Here is a 22903-nt window from a genome sequence, read left to right as displayed (position 1 = left end):
GAATCCCGCTCAAAAACAGTGAGAGTCTGGAAGCGCTCTCTGTGTTCAGTTCTGCATAGCACACCTCCCATTTCATGGGGACCAGGCATTATTTGACAAGGACCCCAAGGGTCATCAATGCAGGAATCAGAGCTAAAGAATCCCTGTCAGATGACCATCCAAACTCACACTGTGGCATCTTCCTTACAAGGCACAAGTTGGCCCTCAGCCTCCCTGTGTCCAGCCCCTTGGTACCACTATGCCAATGCCGGCACCACAGTGAAAAACAGACAATCCAGCAGGGAGAAGAAGAAGAGGAGGAGTTTGGATTTGATATCCCGCTTTATCACTACCCGAAGGAGTCTCAAAGTGGCTAACATTCTCCTTTCCCTTCCTTCCCCACAACAAACACTCTGTGAGGTGAGTGGGACTGAGAGACTTCAGAGAAGTGTGACTAGCCCAAGGTCACCCAGCAGCTGCATGTGGAGGAGCAGGGAATCAAACCTGGTTCACCAGATTACGAGTCTACCGCTCTTAACCACTACACCACAGAGCATGGTATGTAGAGTGCCATTCCTCTGCCACTCTAGGCAAATGTGCTTGTTGGTTAGGATGCAGGCAGCTGGGAAGATTGGACCAGTGGAGATCAAGCTGAAGGTGGTCTTAGATTAGGCTTCCTCAACCTCGGCCCTCCAGATATTTTTGGCCTACAACTCCCATGATCCCTAGCTAGTAGGACCCAGTGGTCAGGGATGATGGGAATTGTAGTCTCAAAACATCTGGAGGGCCGAGGTTGAGGAAGCCTGTCTTAGATTCTGAAAACAGTTTAAATGGGGTAGGAGAACCATCCAGGTAGACCCACTTCTTCTTTTTAACATGGACCAGTTTCCAAATCTAGTCATGTCAAAGCGTGGTGGTCTGCCCCCACCCATTGCCATCAGTCGGAAGGGGGAAGACCACCTTTCCTCAGAGGCCTTCAGAATCCTATCCAGACATAGCAAGAAGCTTCCCACATCTCCAGACCAGTGAGACCAGCCTTCCATATCTCCAGAACAAGATGAGGAATCATGAGTTGCTGCAGCACTGGCCGACTTAAACATCAGCCTGTTCCAGAAATGATGGTTTTGAGGGTCCAACTCTCTAACCTTGGAATGGGGGGTAGGAGATATTCAGGCCCAGCCCCAAAGGGGGATGGTGCTCAAGTCTTAACTTATATGTGATCATGTCTCCCTCTAGTGGCTAGTCGAGCAACTGCTAATAGCCTAAGACCTCAAAATCACCTCTGCGCTTCACCGGCAGTCTATTCCAAGTCTTCCCTTGGAAATGGTAGTCCGCTACATCCAGTGGCGTAGCGTGGGGGGTGCAGGGGGGGCGGGCCGCACCGGGCGCAACATCTGGGGTTAGGGCAAATCCATGGGTTAGGGGGCGCAAATCCACGGGTTAGGGGGCGCAAATCCACGGGTTAGGGGGCGCAAATTACTTGCCTTGCCCCGGGTGCTGACAACCCACGCTACGCCACTGGCTACATCCCAGCTAGCGAACACGGATTTCTTAGGGGCCAGTATGTAAAAGGCACTGTACTTTGACCAAAGAGCTAAGGGGGGAAATGTGGCTGCATGGATCACATGTGTGGATTCTTTTCTTAGCTCCAAAGCAAGTCATTGAAATTAACAGGAATAAGTTGTCTAGGTCAATTAATTTCAATGGATCTACTCCAAATAGGACTGCTGTTGGATACAACCCACTGCCTCCTAATCTCCCTACTTTACAGGGTTGTTGTGAGGGTGAAATGTGAGGACTCCACATATACCACAACTGCTGGCTCGTTGGAGGAAGAAGAAGATTTTTTTAAGCCCAGGTGGTGATAATAACAACAACAACAATAACAATAATATTGCTGATTGGGAGGGGTGCCCACCTGCCCATGCTTGGCCTTCCAGGGAGGAGGGGAGCAGCAAAAGCCACTACAAAAGCAGCAGCATAAGAAGTCACACACACACATACCAAGGAAAACAGGGTTGGTAGGGTGGAAGACAGGGAGCCTGACAGTAGGTGGCGCCAGAGCCAATGGCTGTTTGAGCAGCCAGGCTCTTTTAATTGATTGCATACAGAGAGAGAGACACTGATGCTCTTGCTGCCTAATAACAACAGCACCAGGAAAAATATACAACATGCCCACATCACACCATCATTTCAAGGAAACCACCTTTCGGCCCATAACACTGTTTCTAAGAAAGAACTACTTGGGATGATAATGAGCTCTCTAGGAAGGTGGTGGCCTCTTCTTCACTGGAAGGTTTTGAAGCAGAGTTTGGGGAGGGGGGGCATCTGTCAAGGATTCTTTAGCTGCGACTCCTGCATTGAAGGGGGTTGGACTAGATGGCTCTTAGGGTCCCTTCCAGCTCTACCATTCTATGATTCTAAGTGGCCCGCAGACCTTTTAAGGAGAAGAAAAAGGAGGGGGGAATAAAAAGGAAAAGAAAAAGAAAAAGGAGGAGGAGGAGAAGCAGCTCAGCATCTGGGGACCTGCCCAGGGAGACCAGTGAAAGTCTTTATGGGTGCTATTGTGCCCACGGGCACCACATTGATGATTCCTGGTGCAGATGATGCTGAGCTAGATAGATGAATGTTCTCACTCAGCGCAAAGCAGCTTATATGGTACATCTTTTCCGATGACCCTTCTTCTACCAAAATAATACCGCAGGGGTGGGGAGCCTGTGTCCCTGCAGGTGTTGCTGGACTACAGCTCCCATCAGCCCCAGCCAGCATGGCCAAGGGTCCGGCAAGATGGTAGCTGGAGTCTGTGGACATCCAGGGGTCCCCCATCCTATTACCAATGCAAGCCCAAGCTGAGGCATTTGGGGAAAGGCAATGGGCTTTAAAACAAGTATTGGAAGCTTCTCTCTCTCTTTTACGCACTCTCTCTCTCTCTTTTACTGATCTACTGCAGCTACTCTCTCTGGGCAAGGAGACAATGGAAGGAATGCAGGCCTTCTCTGCATGGATTTTTAGAAGTCTGAAAAGCAGAAAGAACCACCACTGTAGGACAGGTCAAGGCCTGCCCGTCGTTTCAGCCCATGCCAGTTTTCCTTGTTCTACCTTCGGCTATATACCCAGTTTAGTGGAATTCTGCTTATTTTGCATAAATTGCTGGTTCTGCTAATCCAGGGGAAGGGGAGAGCTGCAGCTGTCCCTGAACTCTCACCTGTTCAGCCCCACCCCTGTGCAGCTGAGGTTTCCCCTGGCAATAGTAGGGCCTGCAGACTTTCAACCTTCTCTCTCTGTGGCCTTGAGGGCTGGAAACTTGACCTTTAAAAGGAAGGAGGGGGGTTGTGTGGGCGAAGCTCTACACCCAACACATTTCGCAGCCAAGAAGGTGGTGCAGTACAGTTTATGTCCCAATCCCTTAAGAAACAGTTAGGTAAAGGTAAAGGGACCCCTGACCATTAGGTCCAGTCGTGACCGACTCTGGGGTTGCAGCGCTCATCTCGCTTTATTGGCGAACCAGAGCAGCTCACGGAAACGCCGTTTACCTTCCCGCCGGACTGGTACCTATTTATCTACTAGCACTTTGACGTGCTTTTGAACTGCTAGGTTGGCAGGAGCAGGGACAGAGCAACGGGAGCTCACCCCGTCACAGGGATTCGAACCGCCGACCTTCTGATCGGCAAGCCCTAGGCTCTGTGGTTTAACCCACAGCATTTCATAAATGAGCTCACATAGCAAGCAGACCATTGCTCTTTAGCCATCCCCCTAGCTCATCCTTTAAAGCTGTGTTCACTGCCAGAGCTGTCAGCTCTATAACCATATGAAGCAAACAAAAGCAAGAACACCCATGCACCTCTGATCATGCACAGAGTGCCCTATTTCTCAACCTCCACCCTTCCCCAGGCTAAGAAGTCCCTGCATCCACATCCAGGAAGTTTGGACTTCCAAGGCAGAGAGATGGGAGAGGCTTCAGGCAAGCACTTCCCCTTTGAGAAAACACATGCGGTGAAAATAAAAGGAAGAGGGCTTCTCCGAGCTAGTGCAGAATGCTTAGTGCATTTCCAGAAAAACCCAGAAGAGCTCTAGTTGAAAGGAGAGAGAACGAGAAAGAAGAGAAATGTGCTTTGGAAATAGGCATAATTCAGACTTGCTCGGGGAAGATCGCCTCCCCGGACGCCCGCTCTCTTACTCGGAAGTAGCCCGCGCGTGGGCTCCGCGCCGCTTTACTCCCGAGTAAGCCCCCTCGGGCCGCGCTGGGCTGGCCCGGGACGCGGACGGCAGCAGGCGAGGCGGCTCCCGGGCGCCGCGCGCTCCGCCTCAGGGGTGTCCCGGTCCCGCCCCAAGAGCCGCCTCCTGGGGCCGCGCCCCGCCCGCCCGCCGCTCCATCCCGGGAGCTCCCGGCCGAGCTGACAGTCCGGCTCCGCAGCTGCCGCCGGCGCATCAGCCCCGGCTGCGCCCTGCTGCTCAAGCCGTCGGGTCGGAGCGCCGGGCGGCCGCGGCAGCAGCAGCACCTGAGCCCGGGCGGCCGCGGGTCCGGCTGCGCTGCGGCCCGACGCCGCCGGCCCCACGCCGGCCCTGCCTCCCGCTGCCCCGCCGTCCGCGCTCGCCCGCCCGGCCGCGCCGTCCAGGATGAGCCCGCGCTACTTCCTGCGCTCGCTGCTGCTGCTGATCCTCGCCGCCTTCTCGGCCAACGCCAGCAACTGGCTGTGAGTGCGGGCGCCGCGACGGGGTGGGAGGGAAGGCGGAGGAGAAGCCGAGCCCGGCCCGCCGGCCGAGGAGAGCTAGGGGCCGCCGGGAGCTGCCGACGCCGCCCTCGCTTGCAGCAGGTGCCGGCAGCCGGAGCAAGCGCCAGCCTCCCCGAGCCAGCCAGTCTGCGGGCAGCGGCGGAGACGGAGCTGTCGAGGTTCCCTCTTCCTCCCTGGTTGTGTTGCCTGGCTTCGCCCTGCTCGGAAAGGGGGATTGGGACCCCGAGCAGGTTCCCATTTGCCTACTTCGTCAGACCCTGCTGCCTGGACGGGGTCCCTTTCTGGGAATTATCTGGCGCGCGCTCCGTCCCTTCGAGGAGCCAGGGTTGGCGAGCGAGGCGCGCTGCTTTGCTTTTAGCTGCAAACGCATGTTTTGTTTAAAAAGTCGTCCTTCTGTAGGCAATAGTATTTCGGGACTCGAAGCAGCCTAGAGATCCAATCCTAGACCTCCACCGGGAGGCTGTGTGGGCGCCTTCTGCACGCGCTCAAGGGCAGTCTTGCTATGGTTGCTTTCCCCCCTCGCTGTGATGTTCCCTATCCCAGCATCGGGGTTCTTGGCCGTCAGAACCCCTTCAATGAAGCTCCAAGGCGTGTCAAGGCTGTAGGTCTCCCAGGCTAGAATCCTCTGCTCACTTTCCTGGGAGTAAGCCCCATTGAATTCAGTGGGACAGAAGTATTCCCACTGAATTCAGTGGGGCTTACGGTGCTGTGAGCACATTAGCCCCAGAAGCGGATTTGTGTTATTTTATTTTATTGATGGTCTTTGACTCCTGGAACATGGGCAGCAGACAGCGGGCCTGACTTGAAGAGCTGGTGTGATTTTTTTCAGGTTGGCCTACCTTGTGGGATCGTTGTGACATGAAATAACCTGAAGTATGTTAGCTAGAGTGCCTTGGCGAAAGGCTCGCATGAACAAAAATGAGAACTTATTGTAGAGCAGTTTTCGGAACAGAGGGTGTGGTTTCATGGGAAAATCTGACACACACACCCTGCGAAATTAAGTTAATATTATTAGCCTTGATAAAACAGTGATTGCTCTGCAATCTCTCTGAGTGAACTTTATAATCTCTAAAAGCAATAAAATCCATTGTAACTTTTATTTTTTAAGTAAAAATGAGCAAGGACTGGAAGTGAAGACCTCTGCCTTTAAAGCCAATTAAGTTAAAAAGTTTTGCAAAATAAGGTTTTGTTTTGTTTTCACTTGGTTTAATAGTTGGGCACCAGCTCTGATAAGATTGTGAATTTGATGGCCACCTGTTGTACTTCCAACTTTGCTTAACCCAAACGTGAATTCTGCTACCCATTCTGTCCTCTGGGTCTTTCTAAATGCTGTTCAGAGTGTGTTGACTCTTGTTCACTTTATTGCGGACAATACCACTTCTTGTGGAAGGGGGAAGGACCTTGATGTGGTTCCAGGCTTGCAGAAAATTGGGTGCCGGGGAGAGGAATAGCAGACAGTTCCTGGGGCTTGTGTATACTGCAAGGGTTGTGCTGTTTGTTCGCACAAATATACATCTCTCAAGCTTTCGGAGTCTGTGCAGTTAACTCCCCACTTAGCCTGTTAGTGTTTTCCCATCGAACACCCACGATGCTCAAGTTTTGCTGAAGTCGCTCCAACCTGTCGATAGAAGCAAATCCCACTTGGAAGCCAGTGCTGATGTAACATTGAAGAATTCGGAGGTTCTGCGCAGCTTGATTCATACGTCTGGGTTCCAGAAGGGTGCCTTGCTGTGCTTGCTCATCCGGTAAAATGTAGTCTAAGAAAAATATTCTGTTGCCACTGCCAGAAGCAGTGATGCCTAGGAGTTACAGGTGAGGAGAGTGCTGTTGTGGTCAGGTCCTGCCGGCTTCCCATGGGCTTCTGATTGGCTTCTGTGATAGCACATTGAAGGACTAGACGAGCCACCAGCTTGTTCCAGCAGCAAGGCTCTTTTTATGTGCTGACACACTCTGTAGCGTTCAAGAGAAGCCAAGCAAGAAACTGTGGCATCTGGTAGTTTGCAAGGGCAATGTCTAATAGCCCTGTTGTATGTCCTTTGAGGGAGACCCTTTTTGGCCCTTTGAGTCAACTTGGCTCAGTTCATTGGCTTGAAGTTTTCTGTTCTTGGGCTGCATGCAACAGCATCTGTTACCCCATCCAAAAGTAGCTGGACTCGTAGTGTGTGTCTTTGCAACAGATCTAAAGAGAGGGAGCTGTAAAATTCTCCTATCTCCCAATGCCACTCTTTGCTAACCTCCCTGTGGCATTGCAGTAGGTAACTGAAGAATGGGATTGTCGCCTGTCACTACCAATCTCTGGTGTTCTCCAGGTGGAAGGGTTTTCCTACCTAGTTAAAAACTCTTGGCTACCTGCGACATTCAAAGCTGCTTTAGCAATGGTCCGATTTAAAGCTGTGAACAAGTCTGATTTGTTTGGGGGTTGGTGACTGTTTTGAGGCAAGCCATTGCGGGACTTTAAACTGCACCGTAGGCCTATCTGTTTTGTAGAACTGTAGGAACGTGATGGTTCTGCACCCCATTCACCGCGTCCGCACGGCTCCAATATTACAAGTCAGCTTTTCGTTTAAAGAGCATCAGTCAAGTTTCTAGACCTCATGCTTTAAGAGTGGGTGGGCATAGAAGAAAGGTGAAACCCCAGAAGCCACAGAAATGGACAAAAGACATTTATCAGGGGGAGTTCTATTGGGGGGGGCACCTGTTAAGGCTTCCAGTTTTCTCCCCGACGCGGGCAGAGGCAGGGTGAATCTATTCGTAGTAGATCGAATAGCGTCAAAAATGTTTGGCTTGCATGCTTTATCCAGCTTGTGGTTTACCATGCATAATTAACCATAGATTGCTGATTTGGGTTGATGATTAACTTGAAGAATCCAAGATGGCAAATAACTTGGGTGGCTTTCAAAGACAAATGTGTGGAGGATAAAGCTATTGATGGCTCCTAGCCACAATGGGTAGGCTGTACCTCCACAGCCAGAGGCAGTATTCTTCTGAATACCAGTTTCTGGAAATTGCAGGTGGGGTGAGTTGCTGTCCTGCTCAGGTGGGCCACTGGGAGAACAGAATGCTGGACTTAGATAGCCATTGGCCTGATCCAGCAGCCATGCTTGTCCTAAACTTGGTTGTGACCTACACAAGTGGAAGAAACAATCTTTTCCTCTTTCTAAAGTTGTAAGTGGAATCTTGTTGCTTTTGCTTATTTGATTCTGGGGCGTAATATACAGGACATAGAATGGTAGAGTTGGAAGGGACCATGAGGGTCATATGTAGTCCAACCCCGTGCAATGCCCAATCTTCTGCCCAATGTGGGGCTCAAACCCACAACCCTGAGATTAAGAGTCTGTTGCTCTACCAGGTGAGCTATCTCAGCTATGCAGTACACAGCAGAAGAGCCCTCCTCCAACCCAGGAGAGGTATGTCTCACCATCTCTTTGCCAGCTCTTAAAATGCTTGTTAAAGCTTTGCATTCTTTTAATTTGAGCCTTTGTGGTGACATTTTTAGGCTGCTGTGGGGTTGGGGGGGAATGCTGTGTATTTTGTCTTACTGTATTTTGTCTTACAGTGGTACCTCGGGTTAAATACTTAATTCGTTCCGGAGGTCCGTTCTTAACCTGAAAGTGTTCTTAACCTGAAGCACCACTTTAGCTAATGGGGCCTCCTGCTGCCGCTGCGCCGCCGGAGCACGATTTCTGTTCTCATCCTGAAGCAAAGTTCTTAACCCGAGGTACTATTTCTGGGTTAGCGGAGTCTGTAACCTGAAGCGTATGTAACCTGAAGCGTATGTAACCCGAGGTACCACTGTATTTATTTTCAAGACACCTTATGTTTGATTTTCAGCACACGGAAAAGGTGGAGTAGAGATGTCAAATCTCCTTCATAATGGAAACGTAGGGAGCTGTTTTATGCAGAGTCAAACTGTTGGTCCATCTAGCCAATGTTGTCGACACTGACTGGCAGCAGCTCTCTGGAGTTTCAGGCAGGGGACATTCCCAGCCCTACTTGAAGATGCCAGGAATTGAACTGGGACCTTTTGTATGCAAAGCAGGTGCTCTACCACCCTTCCCTTCAGACACAGAAACCTTGGAATCTGCCTTATCTTGAGTCAGATCCATTGGTCCATCTAGCCAGTGTTGTCTACACTGACTGGCAGCAGCTCTCCATTCCTACCTGGAGATGTTAGGGAGTGGACTGTGCATGCAAAGCAGATGCACTGTCTACCACTGAGCCATGGTCCTTCTCCAAATAGTGATGATAATGCATGGCTTCTTTGACTTGTAGATTTGTGACCAGCTTAGGGTGGAGCTACACATGTAAGAGATGCCTGGAGGCTGCTTTTTCTAAGAAAAAAAGAGGGGTGTGTGAATCTAGAATGCAAAGGCAGCGTATGTGTGTGGTTAACCCTTTCCCTCACTTGCTGCCTGCTTCATGTCTTTTCCAAACTGCCTCCCCGGTGCTCTTGCCTCCCTACAGAGCCCCCCCCCCAAAAAAAGTGCCTTTGCCGTCTTTGTAGAGGACTGTGTGTGAGCAATTCACAGCAAACGAAGAAGCGGGCGAGAAAGGGTTAAAACACCCCTCTCCCCACCACAGCTTCTCAACAAGCCATTTCATTGCAATACATTTTGCACAAGGGGCCTTGGCTGAATTTCCCTGTGGTGCTAAATAAGGCACCTGCAGGAAGGTGGCTCTTTGTGCAACTGCTGCAAGTTCGCAAGTGCCATTTTTGCATTTGTTGCGGGAGTTTTTGGGGTGCTGGGTGTTGCAGCTAGTCCTAGATACCTCCTCCTTCCTCCCCAAGCCCTAACCCCCTGCAGCTGTTTTTTCCTACCAACACCAACCCATGGCTTTTAAAGAAAACAGTCCAATCTGCATTTGTTGTTGTTGTTGTTGTTGTTGTTGTTGTTGTGCGCATGCCTGCTGCAAGGCTGCATGGGGGTGGGGATGGCCCTGAGAGTTGAAGCACTGATTTCACACGACTCTGCCTGCCTGTCATCCGACCTACAAGCAGTCCAAGAGGTGGACCTGACTGTCAGCTTCCCTCTCCACCTTAATCTCAGTGTTGCCCTTGCAGAACTCAGCAGGGGGAAAGGATGGGGACGAAACTAGTATGAATTAATTTTGCCTGCTGTTGGCTCTGGCGCCACCTACTGTTGGGCTCCCTCCTTTCCATCCTATCAGTCCCAACGTGCTCCAGCCAGGCATGTTTACTGTGCATGTTTAATATGTGCATTCTGTCTGACATGCATGGATTATTTGTTGCAAGCTAGAGCACTTCTCTCACGTTAGCCCCTTAGAGTCTCAAATAGCAGTGATCACACCTCTATGGTTGAGAGCAAGGCATGAGAAGTCAAGTTCAAGGACTCCTCAGTGTCCTTTGGAGCAAAGCTACAAACAGCTTGAGTGGATATGTGTTTAGGGCAGTGGTGTTGTGCTGAAATTTTCTGAGCAGGGATTAACCAAGACCTCCTATTTCTCCCCCATCACCCTTCCACAGTCACAATTGGTGTGACCCGTACAAGCACAGGGCTGTAGCTCAGCAATTAGAGCGTCTGCTTTACATGCAGAAGGTCCCAGGTTCGATCCCCAGCATCTCCTGCTAGGACTGGAACTCTCCCCCCGTCTGAAACTCTGGAAAACTGCTGGTGACCAATGGAGAGAATATTGGACCATTGGGTCCAAGTGGGTATAAGGCAGCTTCCTGTTTCCATGTATAGGCAAAGTTGGCATTCTCCATGGTAGCACTCGTGGCAGGGATTTGACCTCACTTTGGATGAACTAAATGCAATTTGGCTGGTGTATCAAAGCTGCTAGGAGGTGGAGGAATGAACAGAGCATCTCCTACTCAGTAAAAAAAGATAAGAAGAACCAGAACCGCCCCGCTGTATGAGACCAAAGGCCTGTCTGTGCCAGTTTCTCAGAACATAAAGTTGCTCCCACAAAAGGTAACTATCCTCCTTTAAAGAGGATTGGACAAGTTCACAGAGGAGACAGCTGTCACTAGCTACTAGCTATGAAGTCTACGGTCTTCCTCCACTGTCAGAGGCAAAACACATCTGTACTGAATTCTGTTGCATTAGGATCTGCTTGTGGGGAGTTTCCCATAGGTATATAGCTGACTCCTGTGAGAACTCTGGGCTATGGCAGGCCTCTGGCCTGATCCAGCTTGGCTCATCTTCTCTTCCCACAGTTGCCAACCAAGATGCTTCTGGGCAGGACATGAGTGCCCTGGCTCTCTCCTGCTGTTGCACCCAGCAAATGTTCTTAACCTGAAGACCACTTTAGCTAATGGAGCTTCCCGCTGCCGCCGTGCCGCCAGAGCATGATTTCTGTTCTCGTCCCGAAGCAAAGTTCTTAACCCAAGGTACTATTTCTGGGTTAGCAGAGTCTGTAACCAGAAGCGTATGTAACCTGAAGCATATGTAACCCGAGGTACAACTGTATTTCTAGAGGGGTAGCTGCGATAGTCTGTTGCAGGCGAAACATCAAGGAGCCCTGTGACACTTTAAAAAGGTAAAGTACCCCTGACAGTTAAGTCCAGTTGCGAACGACTCTGGGGTTGCGGCGCTCATCTCGCTTTACAGGCTGAGGGAGCCAATGTTTATCCGCAGACAGACTTTCCAGGTCATGTGGCCAGCATGAGTAAGCCGCTTCTGGTGAAACCAGAGCAGCAAACGGAAACGCCGTTTACCTTCCCGCCGGAACAGTACCTATTCATCTACTTTTGCTTTGACGTGCTTTTGAACTGCTAGGTTGGCAGGAGCAGGGACCGAGCAACAGGAGCTCACCCTGTTGCGGGGATTCAAACCGCCAACCTTCCAACTGGCAAGCCCTAGGCTCTGTGGTTTAGGCCACAGCGCCACCCTCGTCCCACTTTACAGACACTTTACAGACTAGCAAATGTGACACTTTACAGATTAACAAATGTACAGGGGTGCCGACTTGAATAAAATATCGGGAGAGGCAGGTAAGCACATAATCGATCACAAGACATGGTGCAAGCTCACAATTTGAATGGCAATGCCCATCACCTTTAGGGGAGCCCAGCCCTCTCAAATATTTTGGCGGGTTGAAGGGACCTCGGTCCCTAGGAGTTCACTCCTATGCAATGTATGTATTGTGGCAGAAGCTTTTGTGGACTTTAAGAAGTCCATGTTTTCAGGTGGATGAAGCGAAATCTCAGCTGGCAGCTGGAGGTAGGACAAGCCACAAAGAAAGGAGGGGAATGTAAGGTGGGAGATGATTGGCAATGAGATCCAGACAAGTACAGTTGGTGATAATTGAATTAGGTGATAGCGGAAAGGCAATGAGATGCAAAACCAACAGACAAAAAAGTGCAGTTGGGGATAATTGAGCTGGTGCTTAAATGTATGTGAAATATGTGCAGTTACCCTTTGCAGCAGCAAACCAGGGATGATTCACTCAGCGCGGCTAAGATAATTGCGTTAAGATCTTCAATGATACAGGGAAACATTATCTTTATTCAGACCCAAATGAATAGTGCTGAGCTTCTTGATGAGTTATAATTCAGCAGTTTCATGCGAGAGTCTACCTTTCAAATTCTGCTGTCCAAATATGGCTCCTTTTGATCCCTAATTACATTGAAATTTTCTACCAGATTCTGAATACTGCCCCTTTTATTTATATCAGATTGTGTGATTTCTTCCCGCTCTCCACTCCCACATCCACAAAGGGATTTGCCTTTTGGTGAATTCACTGACATTGGGGGAAGGTTCTAAGGAAAGCCGCCCTCTCAGTCTCATTCTTTTGTCTATAATATAGGTATAAAAATATCAATCTTGCCATACAGGGTTGTTGTTCAGGAATTTCTAAGATAATGTGCGTGATTCACTTCTAATCTGATCTATAGGTACCGCCTTTATCAATGGGTCTGCCTTCTAATGAGAGGCAGCCTAAGCTGTAGTAGCCACTCCAAGCTTACTTGGGAGTAAGTCCTATTGAGCACAGTGTTTATTTCTGAGGAAGCACATACAGTGGTACCTCAGGTTACAGACGTTTCAGGTTACAAACTCCACTAACCCAGAAATAGTACCTCGGGTTAAGAACTTTGCTTCAGGATGAGAACAGAAATCACACGGCAGCAGTGGGAGGCCCCATTAGCTAACATGGTACCTCAGGTTAAGAACAGTTTCAGGTTAAGAACGGACCTCCAGAACGAAGTAAGTTCTTAACCCGAGGTACCACTGTATGGGCTTGAGCAATTAGTCAAGCAGAAAGACAGCTGATAAGTACTGGGTCGGGCCCAGCCTTGGTCAGTAGATGTGCCCATTGCCAACCTGGTGCCCATCAGCCCCAGCCAGTGTGCTGAGTAAGACCCACAGAACTGTGTGGGGCTTGCTTTGTACAGGCCTGCACTGTAAACCATATAGATCTCCTTGTGATCATTTTATCTGCCCTGGGACTGTGGAATCAGAGAGTCGGGGGGTACCCCAGAGGCCATCTAGCCTGACCCCCTGCCAGTGCAGGAAATCCGCAGCTACAGCATCAGCTGGGTGGTCTGCTCTGAAACCTTGCTCACCTGCTTCAGGGCATATTCCAGGTTCCCTCTATGTGAGGGGATGAGTGAGTGGGTGCCTGTCTGTGGCCTCTCTGCCACCTTCCAGATGTCTAAGGGAGAGGAATTTTAAGTATTTGTTTTTCACTTCAAGGGCTGCAGCCCCTTTAGGGCAACCTTCCCGGGGGGGGGGGGCAGACGCAACCGTGGGCAGAGCGATCAATGCAAACGTGACCTTTGTGCAAAAGGCTAGTTTCTCCACACGCTGACACACCCCTCTCTACGCACCATCCAGGCCAGTGAGAGATGTTATCAGAGCTCAGGGACACATTCCAGCCAGGCAAAAACACTCTGGGAGGAGATGAAGAACGACTAGTGAGGGCTGTGGCCTGGAGAGAGCCCCCATGGCCAGATAGAGAAGCCTGGAGGGCCGCATTTAACTTCTGGACTGAGGTTCTCCACCCCTGTTTTAATGTACGAGACTTTGAGATCTCTGCTCACCCCCCAAGCAAAAAAAGCTTTTAAATAGTGCACAAATTAAACATTTAATTCTGTGCAACTTCTATACAGGACAACCACAGCTTGGGTCCAGCAGTAGGTAAAGACCATTTTACTGGTCACCACTGGATTCTGGGATCCCGACGATTTCTCTTTCCCTCCCTTATTTTTATTTTATTGTTTTAAATGGACCTGGGCTGCTTTGGGGGGAAGACAGATTTTGGGCCCCTCCAGACATCCTTTTCATCACGCAGTCACGAGAATTTGTAATGATGGTGTCAGGGTTGTTTTACATGATCCTGCTGTCAATACTGTTTTTGCACCTGCAAGAGGTTTGCGAGGCAGATGTGTTGCTTCATTTTCCAGCATGTGTGTGCCCTGCTGAGATCCTGTCCATTTTCATGCCATAAAACTTTCCGGTTCATTTGTTTTTTGTTTTTGGCCTGCTTTTGTTATGCTGTGCTCCAGACAGCACGGGGGCAGAGGGAGCAACGCAGAGCAGTTAACAAAGGGAAAGGATGTGTGGACAGTCCATCGTGAATCCCCAAGTAATGCACTATTGTTGCATCAATGGCGTGCTCCAGAATGCACCTGCAGCTCCTGCCCCATCAGTCTAGAAGAGCCTTTCATCTGTGGGGGAAAGTGGGGTATAAAATATAATATAATCATAGAACTGTAGTGTTGGAAAGGGACCCCAAGAGCCTTCTGGCGGTTCCCTCACTGCGAGAAGCAAAGTTACAGTGAACCAGGCAGAGGGCCTTCTCTGTAGTGGCACCCACCCTGTGGAATGCCCTCCCATCAGATGTCAAAGAGAAAAATAACTACCTGACATTTAGAAGACATTTAGAAGTTTTTAATGTGTGACATTTTAATGTATTTTTAATCTTTGTTGGAAGCTGCCCAGAGTGGCTGGGGAAACCCAAGCAGATGGACGGGGTACAAATAAATTATTATTATTATTATTATTATTATTATTATTATTATTATTTATTAATTTATATCCAGCCAGGAATTGCAAAGTCAAAGCAATGATTTAAATGGCTCAGGACCGCAAAACCCAAAGGACCACCTCTCCCCATAGAAACCATCCTGGACTCTGTGTTCATCCTCTGAGGCCCTTCTTCATGCGCCTTCTCCACGTGAGGTCCAGAGGGTGGCAACACGAGAAAGAGCCTTTTCTGTAGTGGCTCCCCATTTGTGGAATGCTCTTCCCTGGGAGGTTCACCGGCAGCCTTCATTTTATATTTTTAGGTGCCAGGCAAAAACATTTCCTCTTCAGCAAGGCCTTTAGCAGGCAGATGATAGATACAGTGGTACCTCAGGTTACAGACTCCACTAACCCAGAAATAGTATCTCGGGTTAAGAACTTTGCTTCAGGATGAGAACAGAAATCGTGCTCTGGCAGCGCAGTGGCAGTGGGAGGCCCCATTAGCTAAAGTGGTACCTCAGGTTAAGAACAGTTTCAGGTTAAGAACGGACCTCCAGAACGAATTAAGTTCTTAACCCGAGGTACCACTGTAGATAGATAAGATAGATACAGTGCTTTTTCTGGGGAGACGCAGGGGTACGCATACCCCTAAACATTTTGTGAATCTTTGTACTTTTGTCCATTTACTGTATTTATTTTTCCCGATTTGAACTATAAAATGGTGATTTTCTTGAGTCAAAATGGGAGTGCCCCTAAACATTTTTTGGAAAAAACGGAACTGGATAGATAGATTTTGTTATCTGTACCCTGCCTATCTGACCGGCTTGCCCCAGTCACTCTGGGCAGCTTCTATTTTTATTTATTTATATATATATAATATTTATTGGAATTTTACAAAAACATCAGTTTACAAAATACAAAAAAGAACATATGAAAAGAACAAAATAATAAAAAAGAAAACCTAAAAAAAATACATAAAAAAGAAAAAATACAAATAAAAATACAATATACAAAAAACGAATAGGTAAAAGAGAATTAAAAACAAATCCATTTTTTATAACTTTATGCTCATTAACTTGTTTCCTTGACCTCCTCACACTTCCCCTTTTTGTATTCCCATTTAGATAATCAAATCAGCAAATCCTTACCCTCTTTCATTTATCTTAACTCTATATCTTAACATATTATAACTCTATATTTTCATCCTATATTTTCAACTCTATATATTCATTTTTGCATATTCTTATTAACTTTGTTGCTAATACCCCCTATTCAATCCAATCATCATTTTAACATTCATTAATTTTACAATATTTCTGTAGATAGTCTTTAAATTTCTTCCAATCTTCTTCCACCAACTCTTCTCCCTGGTCTCGGATTCTGCCCGTCATTTCCGCCAGTTCCATATAGTCCATCACCTTCATCTGCCACTCTTCCAGGGTGGGTAAATCTTGTGTCTTCCAATACTTTGCAATCAGTATTCTTGCTGCTGTTGTTGCGTACATAAAGAAAGCTCTGTCCTTCTTTGGCACCAATTGGCCGACTATGCCCAGGAGAAAGGCCTCTGGTTTCTTCAGGAAGGTATATTTAAATACCTTTTTCATTTCATTATAGATCATCTCCCAGAAAGCCTTAATCTTTGGGCACGTCCACCAAAGGTGAAAGAATGTACCTTCGTTTTCTTTACATTTCCAACATTTGTTATCAGGCAAATGATATATTTTTGCAAGCTTGACTGGTGTCATTTACCACCTATATATCATTTTCATAATATTCTCTCTTAAGGCATTACATACCGTGAATTTCATACCGGTGGTCCACAACTGTTCCCAGTCAGCAAACATAATGTTATGACCAATATCTTGTGCCCATTTAATCATTGCAGATTTAACCGTTTCATCCTGCGTATTCCATTTTAACAGCAAGTTATACATTCTTGAAAGTATCTTAGTTTTGGGATCTAACAGTTCTGTTTCCAATTTTGATTTTTCCACCTGGAAGCCAATTTTTTTGTCCAAATTATAGGCCTCTCTTATTTGATAATAATGAAGCCAGTCTCGCACTTTATCTTTTAATTTCTCAAAACTCTGCAATTTCAATTTCTCTCCTTCTTGTTCCAATATTTCCCAATATTTCGGCCATTTGGCCTCCATATTGAGCTTTTTCTGAGCCTTCGCTTCCATTGGTGACAACCACCTTGGGGTTTTATTTTCCAATAAGTCTTTGTATCTTATCCAGACATTGAACAATGCTTTCCTGACAATATGGTTTTTAAATGCTTTATGTGCTTTAACCTTGTCGTACCACAAATATGCATGCCACCCAAAAACATTATTAAAACCTTCCAAATCCAAAATGTCTGTGTTCTCAAGAAGCAGCCAGTCTTTCAACCAGCAGAATGCTGCTGATTCATAGTAAAGTTTAAGGTCTGGCAGGGCAAATCCGCCTCTTTCCTTTGCATCAGTTAATATTTTAAATTTTATTCTGGGCTTCTTGCACTCTGGGCAGCTTCTAACACATATAAAAACATAATAAAACATTACCCATTAAAAGGCTTCCCTAGCTAGGCCTTTTAAATGTGTCTTCTGGAAGGGGAGGTTTTGCTGTCGTGCCTTTAGTTATTTACTTGTTTTTATCCTGTGTTATTTTATTCCGTGAGCTGCCATGAGATCTTATGATGGGGGGGTGGGGGCGGTACCTAAAGCTAATAAATAAGTAAATAAAATTAAATGAATAAAGCAGGACAAACTATCCTACGAGCCCTCATTGAAAGGTGTCTCCGGGGCCGGTCTTTGGAGGCGAGGACAGCCTCTCTTAAATCTGGGCTTCCCAGCACAGCTGTCCTTTTGATGTCGTTCTGATGGTGACCCTCAACTGAGAGTCCCCGAAGAGTGTGTGTGTGTGTGTGTGTGTGTGTGTGTGAGAGAGAGAGAGAGAGAGAGAGAGAGACTGACTGACTGACTCACCAGGCACAGTTCTTTGAGCTTGTCCTTCAGAAGGGGTGGGAATGGAGGGGGGGCCTTGCTTATTTATCAGCATCCAAAGTTCCTGCCGAGCCTGTTCCTTTTAAATCCAGCTGGCCGCGTGGGGGCTACAGCTGTGCATGGAGGGAGCGGAGCGGTGCTGCCTGCCAGGAAGAGGCAAGATAGGAGCTCACTCCATGGAGATGGCACATCTGCTGCGACACCTCCAGCACCCCTTCCCGAAATCCCGGGGAACCACTGCCAGGAGGTACGGGCAGTACCGAGCTTAGAACTGACTCAGTGGAAGAAGGCCTCTGAGATCCCTGAGAAGGGCTATAATAATAACAATAACAATATAATAATAATAATTTATTATTTGTACCCCGCCCATCTGGCTGGGTTTCCCCAGCCACTCTGGGTGGCTTCCAACAAAGATTAAAAATACATCAAAATGTCACACATTAAAAACTTCCCTGAACAGGGCTGCCTTCAGATGCCTTCTAAATGTCAGGTAGTTGTTTATCTCTTTGACATCTAATGGAAGGGCGTTCCACATGGCGGGTGCCACTACCGAGAAGGCCCTCTGCCTGGTTCCCTGTAGCTTTGCTTCTCGCAGTGAGGGAACCGCCAGAAGGCCCTCGGCGCTGGACGTCAGTGTCCTGGCAGAATGATGGGGGTGGAGATGCTCCTTCAGGTATACTGGGCCGAGACTGTTTAGGGATTGGCATCCCTACATATTTACATTAGGCTGTGGATGAGATGCCAGGGCTGTGGCAAGCGGGAGGTTTGTGTAACTTTTGGAGAAGGGCCATAGCTCCATGGTAGAGCATCTCCCTTGGAATGCAGAACTGTAGAGCTGGAAGAGGGACCACAAGGCTCATCTAGTCCAATGCAAGAATCTTTTGCCCAAACTGGGACTCAAACCCACAGCCCTGAGATTAAGAGTCTCATGCTTTACCGACTGAGCTACAAGGAAGGCCCCAGGTTTGGTGGCTGACATCTCCAGGCAGGGCTGGCTGGGTCCCCTGTCTGAGACCCTGGAGAAGCACTGCCGGTCAGAGCAGACAATACTGAACTAAGTAAAGGTAAAGGGGCCCCTGACCATTAGCTCCAGTCGTGACCGACTCTGGGGTTGCGGCGCTCATCTCGCTTTATTGGCCGAGGGAGCTGGCGAACAACTTCCGGGTCATGTGGCCAGCATGACTAAGCCGCTTCTGGCGAACCAGAGCAGTGCATGGAAACGCCATTTACCTACCCGCCGGAGCAGTACCTATTTATCTACTTGCACTTTGACATGCTTTCGAACTGCTAGGTTGGCAGGAGCAGGGACTGCGCAACGGGAGCTCACCCCGTCGCAGGGATTCGAACCACCGACCTTCTGATCAGCAAGTCCTAGGCTCTGTGGTTTAACCCACAGCGCCACCCGTGTCCCTTAATATTGAACTAGGCAGCTCAATAATCTGACTCTGTATGAGAAAGCTTCCTGTCCTCACATGAATACTAGTGGCTGGGAATCACAAGTGGAGAGAGGGTGCTGTTGCTTGTGAGCTTCCCATAGACCTCTGGTTGGCCAATGAAATCTTCTTTCTTCTTTGGCGATCACTCATAGCCGAGTAAGATTGTCTTCCATAAACACGGTTTTAACAATGAGTCCATTGGCTGTGGAGGCCAATTCTGAATCCACACGTCGTTCCACAGTGGGGACATTGGTTTCTGGGCAGGAGCTGATCACGGTGTGGATTTGCCAAGCGGGCCTTCCTCCTAGCACATTTCTCCCTTGCGTCCTGAGTTCTAGTGTCTTCAAAGCCCATGACACCTTTGGTAAAGGCTGTTCTCCATCTGGCGCGCTCGCAGGCCAGTGTTTCCCAGTTGTCAGTGTTTATACTACACCAATGAAATAGGAGGAAGTTGGAATAGAATCCAGATCTAGCAGGGCTCTTCTTGTTCTCCTACTTTAACTGCACCGGACTCCTGTAAGATGATGGTGATGATTTTACTTTTACCACACCCATCTGCTGGGTTGCCCCAGTAGTAGTAATGGTGGCAAAATTGGATGGCCTTAAAAGGGGATCACGCAAAGTCACAGAGGATAGGCCTATCGGTGGCTTCCAGCCAGTCATTTTCAAAAACCGAATTCCACTTGCTGGGAGTTGCAAGTGGTGAGAGTTCAGTTGTCCTTGGGACCTCCTTGTAGGGAGTTCCATAGTTGCACTACATGAAGGACATTATTTTATCTGTCTGGAATTGTCCAACATTCAGCTTCGTTGGAGGGCCACAGTTCTATCGTTGCCTGTGTGAAAGAAGAACCTTTTCTCTGTCCACTTTCTCCATGCCACATGTAATTTTATAAACTTCTATCCGTCGCCACTTTGAATCATAGAATTGTAAAGCTGGAAGGGACTCAGAGGATCATCAAGCCCATGGTATCCCAAACTTGCAGTCTCCAGCTGGTTTTGGACTACAATTCCCATCATCCTTGACCGCTGCTGCTGCTACCTTGGGATGGTGGGAGCTGTTTTGTGGTCCAAAAACAGCTGGAGACCCAAGTTTGGGAAACCCAGATCTAGTCCAAGGAATATGCAGCTGTCCCATACAGGGACTAAACCTTCAACTTTGGCATTATCAGCACCATGCTCTTACTCCCCCTTTCTCCAACCTAAAAAGTCACAAAAGCAGCAACCTTTCTTCTTGATGGGGGTGTCACTCCCCACACCTTGGTCATCTTGCTTGCCCTTTTCCGAACGTCTTCCAACTCTACAATATCCTTTTCGATAGGATTCCCAGAGGTGCCTGATTGGTCTTTCTGAGAACAGGGAGTTGGAATAGATGGGCCTTTGGTCTGATCCAGCAGCCTAGGTCTTCTTACCTTTTTATCCTTAGAATATAAGCAGAGAGAGAGTTTAGCCAACTGGGTGGGATGCGATTAAATGGACTGCCTTCTCCTTGCCTTTAGACTTCCACTGCCTAACCTGGAGATAAACTCTAGCCTCAGGGCAAAGGGAGATGGGGGAGACCACATACCATATGCATTACTGGAGACGAGCGTGAAACTGTTGCGACTCGTTCTGGGTGCGAGCTGGAGGAAAATGCGCCAGAGGGCTTCTGTCTCTCGCTCCTGAGTGTGGCAGATCTGTGTCGGCAGGTAGCGACGGAGGGTGTTAAGCCTGCCTTGGGTTTTTCTTCTCGTGGCCTGCCGTCTGCACTCCAGGGATGGGCATTTCTGTCTGTCTAATTTTCTCATTTCTTCCCCACCCCCAACCCCCATCTTAAGCAGAGTTTTCCGCATCGGTTTGCAACTGAAAAACAAGGCCTTGTGAAAATTTGTCAGCATTAGAGTACGAATTTTGGGGTGAGCAATTTTGCCTAATATACAGTGGAACCTTGGTTCTTGAACTTAATCCATTCTGGAAGTCTGTTCGACTCCTGAAACCGTTTGAAAACCAAGGTGCAGCTTCCGATTGGCTGCAGGAGCTTCCTGCACTCAAGCGGACGCTGCGTCGGACGTTTGGCTTCTGAAAAACATTCGAAAACCGGAACACTTACTTTTTTGGCTTTTTTGGTGTTCGGGAGCCAATTTGTTCGTCAACTAAGCTGTTTGAGAATGAAGGTTCCACTGTACTCGTGTTTGCAAAGAAATCCCACCCTAATAGAGAATGCATTTTTAGTATGTCCTTTTCAGGAAGATATTCTTGCATTGCAGGGGGTTAGACTAGATGATCCTTGGGGTCCCTTCCAACCCTACAGTTCTGATAGTCTATTATGTGTGCCTTTATGCACACTTTACACTGTTACATGCATTTTTTTGGTACTCATTGCTGGGCTGGAGAAATGCCTTGCAAAATTCAGAGAAGTGGGAATTTCAAAGGCTGGCCATGTTTCCGAAAGCGCGAATAGGTTTGTCTTGAAAGAGAAGGGAATGAGATTTTCTCTGAATGGCCTCCTTGGAAAGGAGGCACCTCTGTCGATAGCTGTCAACTTTTCCCTTTTCTTGCGAGGAATCCTATTCGGAATACGGGAATTTCCCTTAGAAAAAGGGAAACGTTGACAGCTATGCCTCTGTCTGAAACTAAATGACACACCCTTTAATACTAAAAAGGAAACCTCTCTCATTTCAGCTGGGAGCCACTTGCTCTGTTCTTCCACGTGGTATTAAGGTGCTAGTCCCTGTGAGGCACTCCTGACGGGCCTCCCTTCAACTTTGCTAGGAATGGTTCATCTAAAAATGAGCTGAAATTCAGACCTGTCTCCTCCATGCTGGCAGGCATCTTGACCGCTCAATGGCAGCTGGCGCCCATTGGGGCTGATGCTGCAGAGGGCGAGGAGGCCAACAGTAGGTGGCGCCAGAGTCGGAGACAGACAACTAATTCCCGTTTTGTCCCCACCCTCTTCTCTGATTGACACAGAGACTCTCCAATCCGGTCACTGGAACTTGTTCCCCAATGTCCTACCTACCTATAGTCCTTTCACCTCGAGAGGCAAGGGATGGAAACATCGGACCTTTCTGGTCAAGTAGGGGTCTTGAAGGCTGCAAGATGAGAAGACCACAGGTGGCAGCTTTTATTATATTATTTTTTATACATTTTTGGCTTATTGGATGGAGAGCTTTCCCCCCACCCACCCTTCCAATCCATATCTAGGAGGACTTGAGAGACTGCCAGAGGGCCAGCGAACATAGAGTTAGACAACTTTCAGGAGATATCAAATGCTTGGACGGCTTCTGTGCTGGAATGAATCTGGTCTTGCAGCATTTTTCCCCTCTCTCTTCCCCCACTGCTGCCCCATCCTGAGCTGCGATAGGCCTGTGTGGGTCACCTGGGGTCCCCCCAACGGTGGGGTGGGCCTCCGCTTGGCCCAGATCCTGCCTGCTGCATGCCCAGGTGTGTGTGGCATTCTCTGTTGCTTTAGCATGGCGGGGGAGGTGTTTGCTGTCTCCCCAGGCAGCTTGGTGGAGTCTCCCTTTTTCAGAAAACCTGCCGGATTAGTGGTTAAGCTCGGAGAGCGTTTCACAAGACAAGAGGGTGTTTCTTTGGTTTTTCTTTCTCTACCTCCCCCCCCCCCACCTTCCCGCTCCCCATGTCCCACAAGCCCTTTAAAAAAAAATAAAGTAAAAATAAAGCCTGTAGGAACTCGCACTCCGCGGCATTTCGGAGAAATCAAATATAGAAGGGAACGTTCTGTCAGATTTTCGGTGCCAATGGCACGTTACGCGCAGCCGTGCGTTTCGTTTTTCCTCAGTGCTAGAGACATAAGAAGGGTGGCGCTGTGGGTTAAACCACAGAGCCTAGGACTTGCCAATCAG

At 48.4% G+C, this 22903-nt stretch overlaps 1 protein-coding gene across 1 annotated transcript in view; it reads left to right on the top strand.

The window, feature by feature from the left end:
- The first annotated feature begins 4378 nt into the window (after positions 1-4378).
- WNT4 (Wnt family member 4) overlaps positions 4379-22903 on the top strand; it is a 53511-nt gene continuing 34986 nt past the window's right edge. The window contains exon 1 of the mRNA XM_083628899.1: positions 4379-4673. Within this exon, the coding sequence (XP_083485025.1) occupies positions 4597-4673 (77 nt within the window). The 5' untranslated portion in view covers positions 4379-4596. The remainder of the gene's footprint in view (positions 4674-22903) is intronic.

This window comes from Podarcis filfolensis (genome assembly GCF_964270895.1).
Source record: "Podarcis filfolensis genome assembly, chromosome: 8".
Classification (NCBI taxonomy): Eukaryota; Metazoa; Chordata; class Lepidosauria; order Squamata; family Lacertidae; genus Podarcis; species Podarcis filfolensis.
The sequence above is the reverse complement of the archived record's forward strand: the minus strand, read 5'-3'. Positions and strand labels throughout refer to the sequence as shown.